Source organism: Trachemys scripta, chromosome 5 (genome assembly GCF_013100865.1).
Source record: "Trachemys scripta elegans isolate TJP31775 chromosome 5, CAS_Tse_1.0, whole genome shotgun sequence".
In the NCBI taxonomy this organism is placed as follows: Eukaryota; Metazoa; Chordata; order Testudines; family Emydidae; genus Trachemys; species Trachemys scripta.
The window spans coordinates 18285556-18298321 of record NC_048302.1 but is presented as its reverse complement, the minus strand read 5'-3'; the positions used below and the strand labels follow the sequence as shown (position 1 = coordinate 18298321).

Here is a 12766-nt window from a genome sequence, read left to right as displayed (position 1 = left end):
ACGAACCTGTGCACACCAACCCTATGAGTCTATATCTGGGTTTCACCACTTATGAGTTGCTGGCAAACTGCTCTCCACCCAGGGAATGGTTTTATGAACATTGTCCCGTGTTTAATAAATACACTGTCGGTGACGCTGAGCTGAAGCTAAAAAGCCTACAGAAATGTCAAAATGGGGAAAAGGTCAGACGAAATTCGCCTTCCATTTCGACGAATGACATTTCCACAGTTACATTTAAAAATGCAGACTTTAAAACCTGAGGAGAAAAAAAAAATCCCCTAGAAGAATACAAAGTGAGAGTATAAAATAAATAAATAAAATAATCAGGGGCTGGCTCGATGGCATGGGTGAGAATGCTTTCCTAGCATTGGAAGTGAAAGGAAAGGTTAGGAAGAAATATTGAAATGATATGGCCTACATCATACAAAAGAGTCACTCTTCCCACTAAGCACAAAGCAAAACAAGTCTGCAAAGAAATGGCAACCGGAAAAACAAGAGTTAGCTTTACTTGCCTAACTCCCCACATCAGCTGTTTGCACACATCAAAATGGCCAAGAGGGACATGGGATGAAAACAAATGAGCACCTTCTACCACAGCGGAAATGAGTTCTAGCCGTAACTGCTGAGACAACTTCGAAGAACATTTATAGGGTGTGGAAATAGCGAGGAGAAAGCTCTGCTGTAGAGCAGAATTTAACACGGTTATTCTACACTGCCCTGTGGGGTGGACCTCTCATGGTCTCCAGTGGCACTTCCCTGCATGGAGGCAGAGCAGCAGTAAAGATCCACCATACGGATCACACACAGCAGAATTTGCCCGTAGAATAAAATGGAGCAGCCTCCCCGTTCCATAACTGTCCTCCACTATCATACACCTTTGATTAAAATGGAAGGGACTGATTTTCAGTGGGGCTGAGCACCCACAATCCCAAGGAAAGTAAATGGCAGTGGTGGCTGTTCAAGACCTGTTTAAAAAAAAAAAACAGAGCCTAAGGTCTTTATTTTCCAGAGTACACATGCATATTTTTGCACACACATTGCCTGATGTCACACATGAATATCCACATCAGGCATTCATGAGAAGTACCTGCATACTGTTGCTACACGTGCTTCTGAAAATTAAGGACTATGGGTGGTTGGTTATTCACAGCACGGTTTCCAGCATAACAATTGGATGTTTGCTCCTCAGATCATTAGTAAATAGGGGGTGTTGCAGTAGCTCACATGGTGTGGTAGTTGGAACTCATTGAACTAGATCCTCTGCTGGTTTAAATCACTGACTTCAATTTACACCAGTGGAGGAGCTGATCCAGTGTATGCTAACCATGTGAGCATGCCCTGCTGGCAACCCGAGGCCTTGGAGGGTGAGCACAATGGCTGGAGAAGGGGAGGGAGAGTGGCATTTGAAGGGAAGTGTGTTAGAAGAACCCATGCAGCTCCAGAAGGGAGAGAACAGGTTCTGCTGACACTTGAATGATACATGCTATTGCTGACAAAATTAGAAATTAAAATAAAATAATAATAATCCTTGCACTAGATACTTATCAGTAAATAATCATTATAGCAAAATCTGTTTTCAGGGTTATTTCCCACCACCCAACCCACACTCCAAATTGCATCTCCCTCACGCGCACATACTTTCTTTAAGAAGGGAGTGGATTATATTGTGAGTTGAAAATGAATCCCTATCTTCCCTACAATCCTACAGCTATTTTTCACAACGAACCCATGGAATTCCCTTGGGGGAGGCAGGGAGAGAGACATGCATTCCTGCTTAGCACCCAGATTATCTGCTTTCCAGATGCATACATTTCAAAACACTGGTCTTACAACCAGATCTAAGAAACAGAACAATGATGGGAGGATTATTTTGAGACACTTGATGCACGGATTTGTAGCCAAAGTCTGAATTTCACTGGAAATTGATCATCTGAAATAGCCACAACCAACTGTCCACAGCTTTGTCTAGAATGGCTTGAAACAAAAATATAAAAAGCCCTGGACAGTCTCCTTACCCCTGTCCGGTATTTGATGTAAACAACGTCCATAGAAACTGGGATTGTTAAGAAAGTTTATCCATACATCTGGATAGCAATAAAAAGCGTTTCCTAGGAAACTGTAAAATCCTGTACCAAGCAGTGTACAGCCAAGCTGAGGGGAACGTTAGGTTGATTTATATTTTCAAGGTACAACTTTGCATGATTTCTTTTAGATCCTGTCATAATGTACAAGGAGAACATATGTGAAAGTCAGGGCTGATGTTTTCTTCTCTGAAATGTCTTTTGTGAAACTCATTGGTCTGGGTATTCATTTTGTTTCTTATTCATAGCTCACAGGGCAATACCACTCCCCTAGTTCCATTCCTTCTTTTTCATTCCAAGGTTGCATCAATATTTTCCTTCTGCCGCCAAAGAAACAACTGTCTCGTGTCTTCCCATTTCTTCAAGGACTGCCGCCAACATGCTGAGGTTGCCGTCAGGAAAATTCTGGGCTTCCCAAAGATCTAGGATCACGCCAGTAGGACTCGATTTTGTAGCAAAATAATTTAGGTACCTGCAACAGAACAAAGGAAAATGGTCTTGTAAGACTGGCTGCCTCTGTCAGTGCTGATTCAAACTATCCGCAAACCACACCCAGTATGTACACTCTGCATGAACATTCACTGTGACTAGTCTGTAGGTCTTTGTACTGCACTTGTGCACTGAAACCTTCTGCACCAGATCTTCAGCTGGTGTAAATCGGAGTTGCGCCCCTGGCTTAAATAGATCTGTGCTGATTTAGACCAGCTGATGGGGATCTGCCCCACCTTTTAACAGCTGGCACTCTCCTCTTGCCTATGCGGTTCATCCAAGCCTTGCTATTTTGTGGGCCACTTACTCTGTAAAAGTGCTCTTTGAGAAACTCCTCTCACACTGAAGTCAATGGCAAATAGCCCACCGATTTCACTGGGACCAGGGTTGGACCCTTAACAAGGACAACATTAGGTGAGCTCACTTCCCGCGTACACACCGGTCTATAACAACAGCCCTTATGTATTCACTCAGCCACGTTGTTGAGTTCATACAGGCAACACACCCACCTGTCCAATTTCAGTTTGTGGGCCAACATCCTCCAGTCATGGCCCCTGGTCTGTGGGGCATCAAGGCTGCTGCAGAGCTTCTGTCTGATGGGCAGGGGAATACTGAAAGCGCTCGGTCCCACTACGGTGGTGATGGTACTTGCTGAATCCATGAGAGGGTAATCAATGCCAGTAGGTTCCTAAGTTTTGCAGAAAGGGGTGGGGGTGGAAATAAAGCAGCATTGTTACTGCACACAAAAGCAATCACCAAGCACAAAGGCAGAATCCTATTGCTCGCGTTGGGTGGAGGAGCAGCCTCGTGCTAATCAAGTTGTATATGCGCTTGATGTCAGTCAGCTGAAAGGAACAGAAATATGTACAGCTCACTTCCACAGGCAGCAGGTTTATCACCACTCCAGGTTGGTCTAGGTCAGGGGTAGGCAACCTGCGGCACGTGTGCCAAAGGCGGCACTCGAGCTGATTTTCAGTGGCACTCACACTGCCCGGGTCCCGGCCGCCGGTCCGGGGGGCCTCTGCATTTTAATTTAATTTTAAATGAAGCTTCTTAAACATTTTAAAAACCTTATTTACTTTACATACAACAATAGTTTAGTTATATATTATAGACTTATAGAAAGAGACCTTCTAAAAACGTTAAAATGTATGACTGGCACGTAAATCCTTAAATTAGAGTGAATAAATGAAGACTCGGCACTGAAAGGTTGCCGACCCCTGGTCTAGGTGAAAACCTCGGGCCCAGCTTGATCAGTTAATGTGGAGAAACACCAAGCTCTTTCTTAGGGCAAAATGCTACCCTTAGAGCTTTACAGCAGATCTCAGTGACTTCTGTGTGTGGGAAACTCTCCCTGATGTGGGGAGCCCCAATTATGGGGAGCAAGGAATATCGGAGATGAATTTTGTGGGGAAGAGCATTTGGCGTCAGATGACAGAAAAAGCATCAAGGGCCCTATGTTTCCCGTGCGTGTAAATGAAAATATGGAAGCATTTACCCCCCAAAGATGCATGGGACTTGGGGGGAAGGGGTATTTTTGATGCACCATTCCCTCTTGGGCGTGGGGCCAGCCATGGTGTGCTAGTACCAAGAGGTAGGACAGCCCTCGTTGGGTAGTAAGGGGGAGACATCTCTCTCTATATTCTCCTCCTCCTCACACACATGGAGAGACACAGACACAGAGCAAAGGCGTTGCAGCAGCTTGGTGGATGTGGTGCTATTATCTCTCAGCCAGCACCTGTGCTCTGGGAGTCTTTTGATGGGGGACAAACCGTGGAGAGTCAGTTGATGCCGCTCCAGGCATTAGCTGATCCCTCATTTTTATGCGGACCTAAGTCTGCACTACGATGTGGAACATGCTATTCCCCTGCTCCTGCTGCATCCCCACTCCCCGGCTCTCTCTTTTACACAAAGCCATGGGCTAACAAGCAACAGAGGCTTTACACAGAGGAGGAAGCATCCTGACAGTCACCTTTCTCCTATATACCCTTTGTGGGTTTCTTTGAAGTTCTACTACCTTCTATGTTGTCATCTGGCTGGCAGGAATAGGGGGAATGGAGCCACCTCAGCCTATTACTTTACACCAAGTGCCACATATTTGACATACATAACTGAATAATCTATGAATGACAAGTGGTGGGTGCTTTGGGGTAGGGACCTTGTCCATCTGCTTGTCTGAAAAGTGTCTTAGCATGCGTTGGGTATAGAGCAGGGGTGGGCAAACTTTTGGCCTGAGGGCCACATTGGCGTTGTGAAACGGTATGGAGGGCCTGGTAGGGAAGGCTGTTCCTCCCCAAACAGCCTGGCGCCTGCCTCCTATCCACCCCGTCCCACTTCCCGCCCCCTGATTCCCCCCCTCAGAGCCCCCAACCCATCCAACCCACCCTGATCCTTGTCCCCTGACCGCCCCCTCTGGGACCCCCCCCATCCAACCCCCCACCGCTCCCTGTCCCCTGACTGCCCCTACCCCTATCCACATCCCTGCCCCCTGACAGGCCCCCTGGGACTCCCACACCTATCCAACGCCCCCCATTCCCCGTCCCCTGACTGCCCCTCCCCGAACCTCCGCCCCATCCAACTGCTCCCTGTCCCTTGACCGCCCCCCGGGACCTCCTGCCCCTAACCGCCCCTCAGGACTCCACCCCCTTTCCAACCACCCCCTACTTCCTGTCCCCTGACTGCCCCCCAGAACCCTCTGCCCCTTATCCAATCCCCCCCACTCCCTGTCCCCTTACCATGCTGCTCAGTGTGACAGGACTGGCTTACTGGGAGGTGGGCGGGCGCAAGCTGCGCAGCCTAGCAGGAACGGTGGCCCAGAGTGCTCCCAGCGTGGTTGCGGGGGAGGCGGAACAGCAGGGGAGGGGCCGGGGGGCTAACCTCCCTGGCCCGGAGCTCAGGGGCCAGACAGGATGGTCCCATGGGCCGTAGTTTGTCCACCTCTGTTCTAGGATCTTATCTAAACAAGTCTTGAGACTAAATTTTGGTTGCTGATGTCCAGAGAACAGATGTCCCATGAGATCTGAGATCCTTTGTCTGATAACACCTCAAGAACATCCATTCTAGAATTATTCTGGCCCGTCTGCTTCCAGGCCCAGTCACAGCCCAGAAGGGCAGGATGCATAAGTGAAAAAGGATGAAGGGAAAAAATGAACCAGACATTTTCAGCCATGCAGGAAAGCTCAGCTAGGTTCAGATTTTTTTTTTATAATCCCAATGAGATCACCCTTTCAGAAGATACATGTTCCCTTTAAGGATCCTTCTTAAACAGGAGGAATACGCTCTACCTAAACCAAAATTGTTATGGCACACATAATTAAAAAGTATTTTTTAAACTAGTGGGAAAGTCAACAGGTGAGGAGGAGTGCACAGTTTGGGCAGAGATGTTTCTTAGGGATGAATTTATTAAAGGGGAAGGGACTCTATAGCCTAGTAAAGAGGATAGGAAAGAAGTTGGTAAAGTACAGGTAGGAGTTACTGAGGAACAATCAAATGTAAGAGTCCCTTTAAATACAACACACAAAGGCAAGCAACTGAATATTGACAAAATGTACAGGTGCTTACATGCAAAAGCTAGAAGTCTAACTGCTAAGATGGGTGAACTAGGGAGTCTCACGTCAACTAAGGATATTGATATAATAGGAATTACGGAAATTTGTTGGAATGGCGATAATCAGTAGAACATGGTAATACCACGGAATGAAATATATAGAAATGACAGAGTAGGATGCGCTGGTGGGGGAGTGGCACTACATGTAAAAGAAAGCATAGAGTCAAATAAGGTAAAAATCTTAAATGAAACAAACTGTACCACAGAATCTGTATGGGTAGAAATTCCATGCTTGGACAATACGAGTATAGTAGTAGGAATATACTACTGACCACCTGATCAGGATGGTGACAGTGATTGTGAAATGCTCAGGGAGATTAGAGAGCCTACAAATGCAGAAAGCACAATAATAATGGGGGATTTCAACTATCCTCATATTGACTGGGTATATATCACCTCAGGACACGATTCAGAAATACAATGTCTAGACACCATAAATGACCGCTTCTTGGAGAAGCTAGTTCTGGAACTCACAAGGGGAGAAGCAATTCTTGATTTAATCCTAACTGAAGCACAGAATCTGATCCAAGAGGTAGCTTAGCCGCTCGGTAATAGTAACCATAATATAATTAAATTTAACATCCTTGTAGGGGGGATAATACTCAAAAAAAATCAACACGGTAACTTCAAAAAGGAGAACTACATAAAAATGAGGAGGCTTCTTAGACAAAAATTAAAAGGAGCTGTGTCACAAAGGTTAAATGCCTGCAAGCAGCATAGGGAAAAGTATAATTAGGCAGGCCAAGAAAGAGTTTGAGAAGCAACTTGCTAAAGATGCAAAAACTAACAGTAAGAATTTGTTAAAGAACATTAGAAGCAGGAAGCCTGCCAAACAGGCAATGGGGTGACTAGATGACAAAGGTGACATAGGAGCACTCAAGGAAGATAAGGCCATTGCTGAAAAACTAAATGAATTCTTTGCATCAGTCTTCACTGCAGAGGATGTGGGGAAGATTCCCACACCCGAGTCATTCTTTTTAGGTCATAAATCTGAGGAACTGTCGCAGATAAAGGTGTCTCCGGAGAAGGTTTGGAACAATTTAATACATTAAACTGTCATAAGTCACCAGGATCTCTGTGTGGCTTAAAAGCTTGTGTCTCTCACCAAAAGAAGTTGGTCTAATAAAAGAGATTACCTCAGCCAACTTTTCTCACCAGGACCAGATGGTACTCATCCAAGAGTTTTGAAGGAGCTCAAATATGAAACCATAGTATGAAACAAACTTCTGTACCAGATGACTGGAAAGTAGCTAACATAATGCCGATTTTTAAAAAGCTGGTGAGTCTAACTTCAGTACCAGGCAAATTGGTAGAAACTATAGTAAAGAACAGAATTACCAGATACATAGATGAACACTATTTGTTGGGGAAGAGTCAACATGGCTTTTTGTAAATGGAAATTTTGCCTCACCAATCTATTAGAATTCTCTGATGGTATCAATAAGCATGTGAATAAGGTTGATCCAGTCAATATAGTGTACCTGGATTTTCAGAAAGCCTTTGACAAAGTCCCTCACTACTAAACTCCTAAGGAAACTAAATAGTTATGGGATAAGAGGGAAGGTCCTCTCATGGATCAGTAACTGGTTAAAAGATAGGAACCAAAGGGTAGGAATAAATGGTCAGTTTTCACAATGGAGAGAAGTAAACAGCAGTGTTCCCCAAGGATCTGTACTGGGACCAGTGCTGTTCAACGTATTAATTAATGCTCTGGAAAAGGGATCAGTGAAGTTGCAAAGTTTGCAGATGAAACAATCTTGAATAATTTTATAAAGTCCAAAGCTGACTGCGATCTCCCTATCCTGCGTGGCTGGGCAACAAATGTCAGATGAAATTCAACATTGATAAGCGGAAAGTAATGCACAGTGGAAAAAAAATAATCCCAACTATGCTTATATAATGATGGGGTCTAAATTAGCAAGTACCACTCAAGAAAGAGATTTTGAAGTAATCATGGATAGTTCTCTGAAAACTTCAGCTCAATGCTCAACAGTGGTCAAAAAGGCTAATACAATGTTAGGAACGATTAGTAACAGATAGAAAATAAGACAGCAAATATCAAAAATATAAATCCAAGGTGTGCCCTGTCAGTTATGCCCCACCCCAAAAAGTATATAGTGAAACTGGAAAAGGTTCCAAGGAGAGCAACTAAGTTGATCAAGGGTACGAAACAGCTTCCATACAAGGAGAGACTAAAAAGATTAGGGCTTTTCATCTTAGAAAAGAGATGATTAAGGGGGGATATGACAGAGGTCTATAACATCATGAATGATGTGGAAAAAGCGACGAGAGAAGTGTTATTTACCCTTTCCCACAATACACAAACCAGGGTTCACCCAATGAAATTAGTAGGCAGCGGGGTTAATACAAACAAGAGGAAGTACTTTTTCACACAATGCACAATTAACCTGTGGAATTCATTGCCAGGGGATGTGGTGATGGCCAAAAGTAGAACTGGGTTCAAAAATAACTAGATAAGTTCATGGAGGATAGATTCATCAATGACTGTAAACCAAGATAGTTTGGAATATTATCCCATGCTCGGGATGACCCTAAACCTCTGAGTGCTGGAACATGGGGTGTTCTGTACATTCCCCCTGAAGCTCTGGTACCAGCCAGCGGCGGAGACAGTGTAATGGGCTAGATGGAGCACTGGTTTGACTCCGTATGGTCATTTTTATGTTCTTATATTCTTATGTTGAGGGTTCCCCCAAGGTTTTCAGGAATGAGGTTATTCATTAAGTGATCTCAGCAGGCCAGATCATAGAAGGTGCTGAGTGCCCTCAACTACTTCTGAAAACAACAGGAACTGAAGGTGATTGGCACCATGGAAGCATGAGAGAAATTTCCCTAGAGTGTGTTGAAGGTTGGGTTGATGGCAGCTGTCTTTCAGGGAAGGGAATGTATAGGGGATAGCACAAGATATTTAAAGTGTGCTGGGGAAACCATGCAGGCTCACTAAAAAACAAACCAAAATCAGTCTGTAGCACCAGGCAATCTGCTAACAGAATAGCAACATTTAGCTCATGCAACATGCTTTTCATCTGTAGATATCAAAGCACATTACAGAGAAAGGAAAATATAAACTATCCCCATTTTACAGATGAGGAAATTTATATAAAGTGGCTTGCCTAAGGTCATTCAGAAAGTGAGTGGCAGAGATGGGGACAGAATCCAGGTGTCTTCTGTGACCACTAAACTGAAAAGAGACACAGCTCCAAATGAAATTGTGCATGAATAAGACCCAAGCCTCTCAGCTGAGTAATGGGTACTTTCAGAAAGACCAAATATGTACCAAATACCAAATGGGAATTTTTTAAAAAGTACAAAACCCTCGCAAATTGACATTTAATGTAGATGAAGACAATAAACAAGCATCAATACATGATCTAACTTACATCTGCAGCAGCACAAGGGAAGTGATTCCAATAAGGAAAGGAAAAGCAAATGTCACCTGTGAACTATTAAAGCCATAACAAAATCTACTTTAAATGTCAATTTCTTTAGTTTTCTACTACTTAACATGTTGCCCTGTATAATTAGCTACAGGAGATGCCCCACAAACACAACTGAGAACAGTCTCAAAACTTTACAATGCCTGGTGCAAGCTGCCATCAGACAGCTTCCAGGAAATCTCATTAGCCTACACCTCACACTTTAGCAGCAACCGGTCAAGGTTTTAGGTTTCCGTAAACACTAGTATATATTGGGAATAGCAGGTGTCAATGTTGCGAGTTCCATTCTTGGGCTTTGGGTGGAATTATTCTGTATTTCCCTTGTCTCCATTCCTCTATCTTCTCCTTTTAGTATCTAGTCCATTCCATCCATGCTTTTTTAAAATGTTACATAATGACTTTTTATGATAGACATTGAAATACATAGCTGGAGAAGTATCCTCACACTAATGTGCACAAAGAACTACTGACTATGGTCTCTCTAATCACATACCAAACTACAGTGCTTGGTGTGTGTGAGCAAAAGGCCTGTGTCAACAATAAATTCTACATCATTGACCCTGTTGGAGATATTAACCCTGTAATAGAGGCTGGTATCCTGGAACATGGAAGACACAGAATAGAGGTTCTTCAGGGCAGTGGTGACTGGGAGCATCATAAAGGTGGCACTTTCCCTCTCCATCTCCAGGCCAAAGTATACAATGGACAGAGCTCTCAGGGCACTCTGAAAGTTTGGCTGTGACTCTGTCACTGGCTGCTTGCCTTTATAAAACTCAGGAATATTGCAGGGTTCATAAAGATTTCTGCACAAGGGCCTATTTCTTTGTGGAGAATTGGGGTCTTCTAGAATTAAGGACTGGGCAAAGACTGAAAACCTCCCACTCTTTCATATTTACATATATTATCATGCGTATTCCAGTAGCCCCATCTGAGATCAGATTCCATTGTGGAAGTTTCTGTACAGATAGGTAGTAAGACACTCTCCCTGGCCTGAAGAGTTTACAATCCAAGCAAAGATATATACAGGGTGGGAGAAAGATGCATTATAATCCCTACTTTAAAGGTAGGAAACTGAGGCACAGAGCTATTAAGAGACGTGCCTAAGGCCACACAGGGAATCTGTGGCAGAGCCAGGAATTTGACTTAGATTTCATGTCTCCCAGTTCAGAGTCCTAACCACACAAGGCCATTATTCTTCCCTTAGCTGTAGACAACTACACACACACACACACACACACAAGCTTCACCCCAGGCCTTTTGTACTACAGTCTAGCAGGTTAAGAGCCATCCTATGCATAAGAGGCCACGTGCTTCTTGCCATCAAAACTAGCACAGCAATAAAAGCTAATTCATGTGGTGACAGAGTCCTGCATATCAGCTCTTAGCACTGACTGTCCCTTCCACAGTGGATGTGGGAATGTCACCATGCACCAACCACGATGAGCAATTCTCATGATCCGTAGCCTCGCTAATGAGTGCTATTTTCTCCCTGCATTAATCCCTGATGGACGGAATCACAGCACAAGACAATAGTGCTATTTTTGTTCCCTTTGAAACTATTACCAGATCCTATTACATATAAGCAGAAGATAATTATAGTGTGTACTTGAGTTTCATTAAAGCGACCACCAATTCTTTCACTTCTCTGCTAGGTTAAATCAGAGATTACCTCAATGCAGCACTTCTACAGTAATTGTTTATGATAGTAGTTTTACCATCTGTCTTTAATGTTATGTTGTCCCCAGTTGAATATACAACTTTACACCCAATAACCAAGCAGATGTTATGGGTAATGGTGCACATTGTCAGGGCCCTGCAGAATAAGTAACTTTCGGCTGTCATCTCACAGCCCTTCCGAAAGTCACCCACAAGAACTCACTTTCCATGATTTCACAGTACAGAGCTTACCCACTCTCTCTTCTCAGCCAGAATAATGGGTAGCTGCTCTAACTATATAATAATGATGCCTACTCCACTGTAGCTGTGTCTGGCTGATCTTGACCCTTTGACCAATTCCTTTATAGGGATTTATAATAAGGCCCATAAAAGGGAGACTAATTCAGGAAGAGGATGGCGGGGTGGGGGTGGGTGTTAAGTTTTAAAAATGAAGGTAGCGATTGATAAAAAGGGTCAGCTTGTCAAGCCATGGAGATTGAAGTCCTCTGTCTATCCAGAGAGCATGTACAGCACAGGAAGGTTCAATGCAAACTTCCTGCAAATACCTTGCCCAGTCCTTAAAAGTGGAAAGAAGTACCTTAGGGGTGAGAGGATAGTTCATTCTTCATGCCTTGCAGTCCTTGCCAGCTAGGATGCAATTAGTGCCTTGGAGGGTGTGTGTGTGGGGGGGAGTCATTCTGTTTCTCTCTCTGATCTAATGATACTTTTGGAGTGCCAATGACCATACTATCCAAGGCACCCTTCATTAGGAACTGGGGATGAAGGCTACCAACATTTTCACATAGGTCAGCAGTCCCTTGATGACAACAATGGCTTTTTGGGTCACTACCAACTGGACGTGACTCTCAGCTGCTGACTTGCAGATAAATGCCTCTCTGTTTTCCTTGCCAACTCTCACAACTATCTCATTTACACGGATTTAGTTATTTATTTATCTAAACTATTAGCTGCTTGTGGAGAAACCTCACTGACATTTCTCCCGTCCATCATATCCGGAAGGATCATACTGCAACAGAACCATGAAAGAAATCAATTTCTTTATCCTGGAGGAACTGACAGAAAGTCTTTATGTTGCAGCCATGCTATTTGAAGGATCATTTCTCCACAAAGGGGGGGATTTTAACTTCCTTTTCATTTATTTCTATTCCCGATCCACCATCCTTTTCATCAGCCGGCATATGTGCAATCCAGACAGAAGGCAGTCATCAAAGGGACAGACCCCCACCCCGCCCAAATTCTGCTCCTTCTGTTGTTGTTGGAGCTGTACAGTTATTGAACTTTGCAGACCTGCTGGGCCTGGAAAGTGAAAACGCCATCCAAAGCCAGCAGGGGTGAAGCTGTGTGGCTCAGAGATATGGCCTGTGGACTGGAAAGTGCCAGTGGTTGCTATGGTATTGTGACATTCCTTATTAATGTCAGCGGGGCCTTTAACTAAAGATGTATGTAAGTCAAAGGGC

General features: G+C 44.0%; 1 protein-coding gene across 2 annotated transcripts in view; it reads right to left on the bottom strand.

The window, feature by feature from the left end:
- Positions 1-1136: 1136 nt before the first annotated feature.
- Positions 1137-12766, bottom strand: part of UNC5C (unc-5 netrin receptor C) — a 354187-nt gene continuing 342557 nt past the window's right edge. For both annotated transcript variants that reach the window (XM_034772897.1, XM_034772898.1), the window contains 2 exons: positions 3080-3258; positions 1137-2553 (listed from right to left, as the gene is read on the bottom strand). In XM_034772897.1, coding sequence (XP_034628788.1) covers positions 2388-2553; positions 3080-3258 — 345 coding nt within the window. In that variant the 3' untranslated portion in view covers positions 1137-2387. The remainder of the gene's footprint in view (positions 2554-3079; positions 3259-12766) is intronic.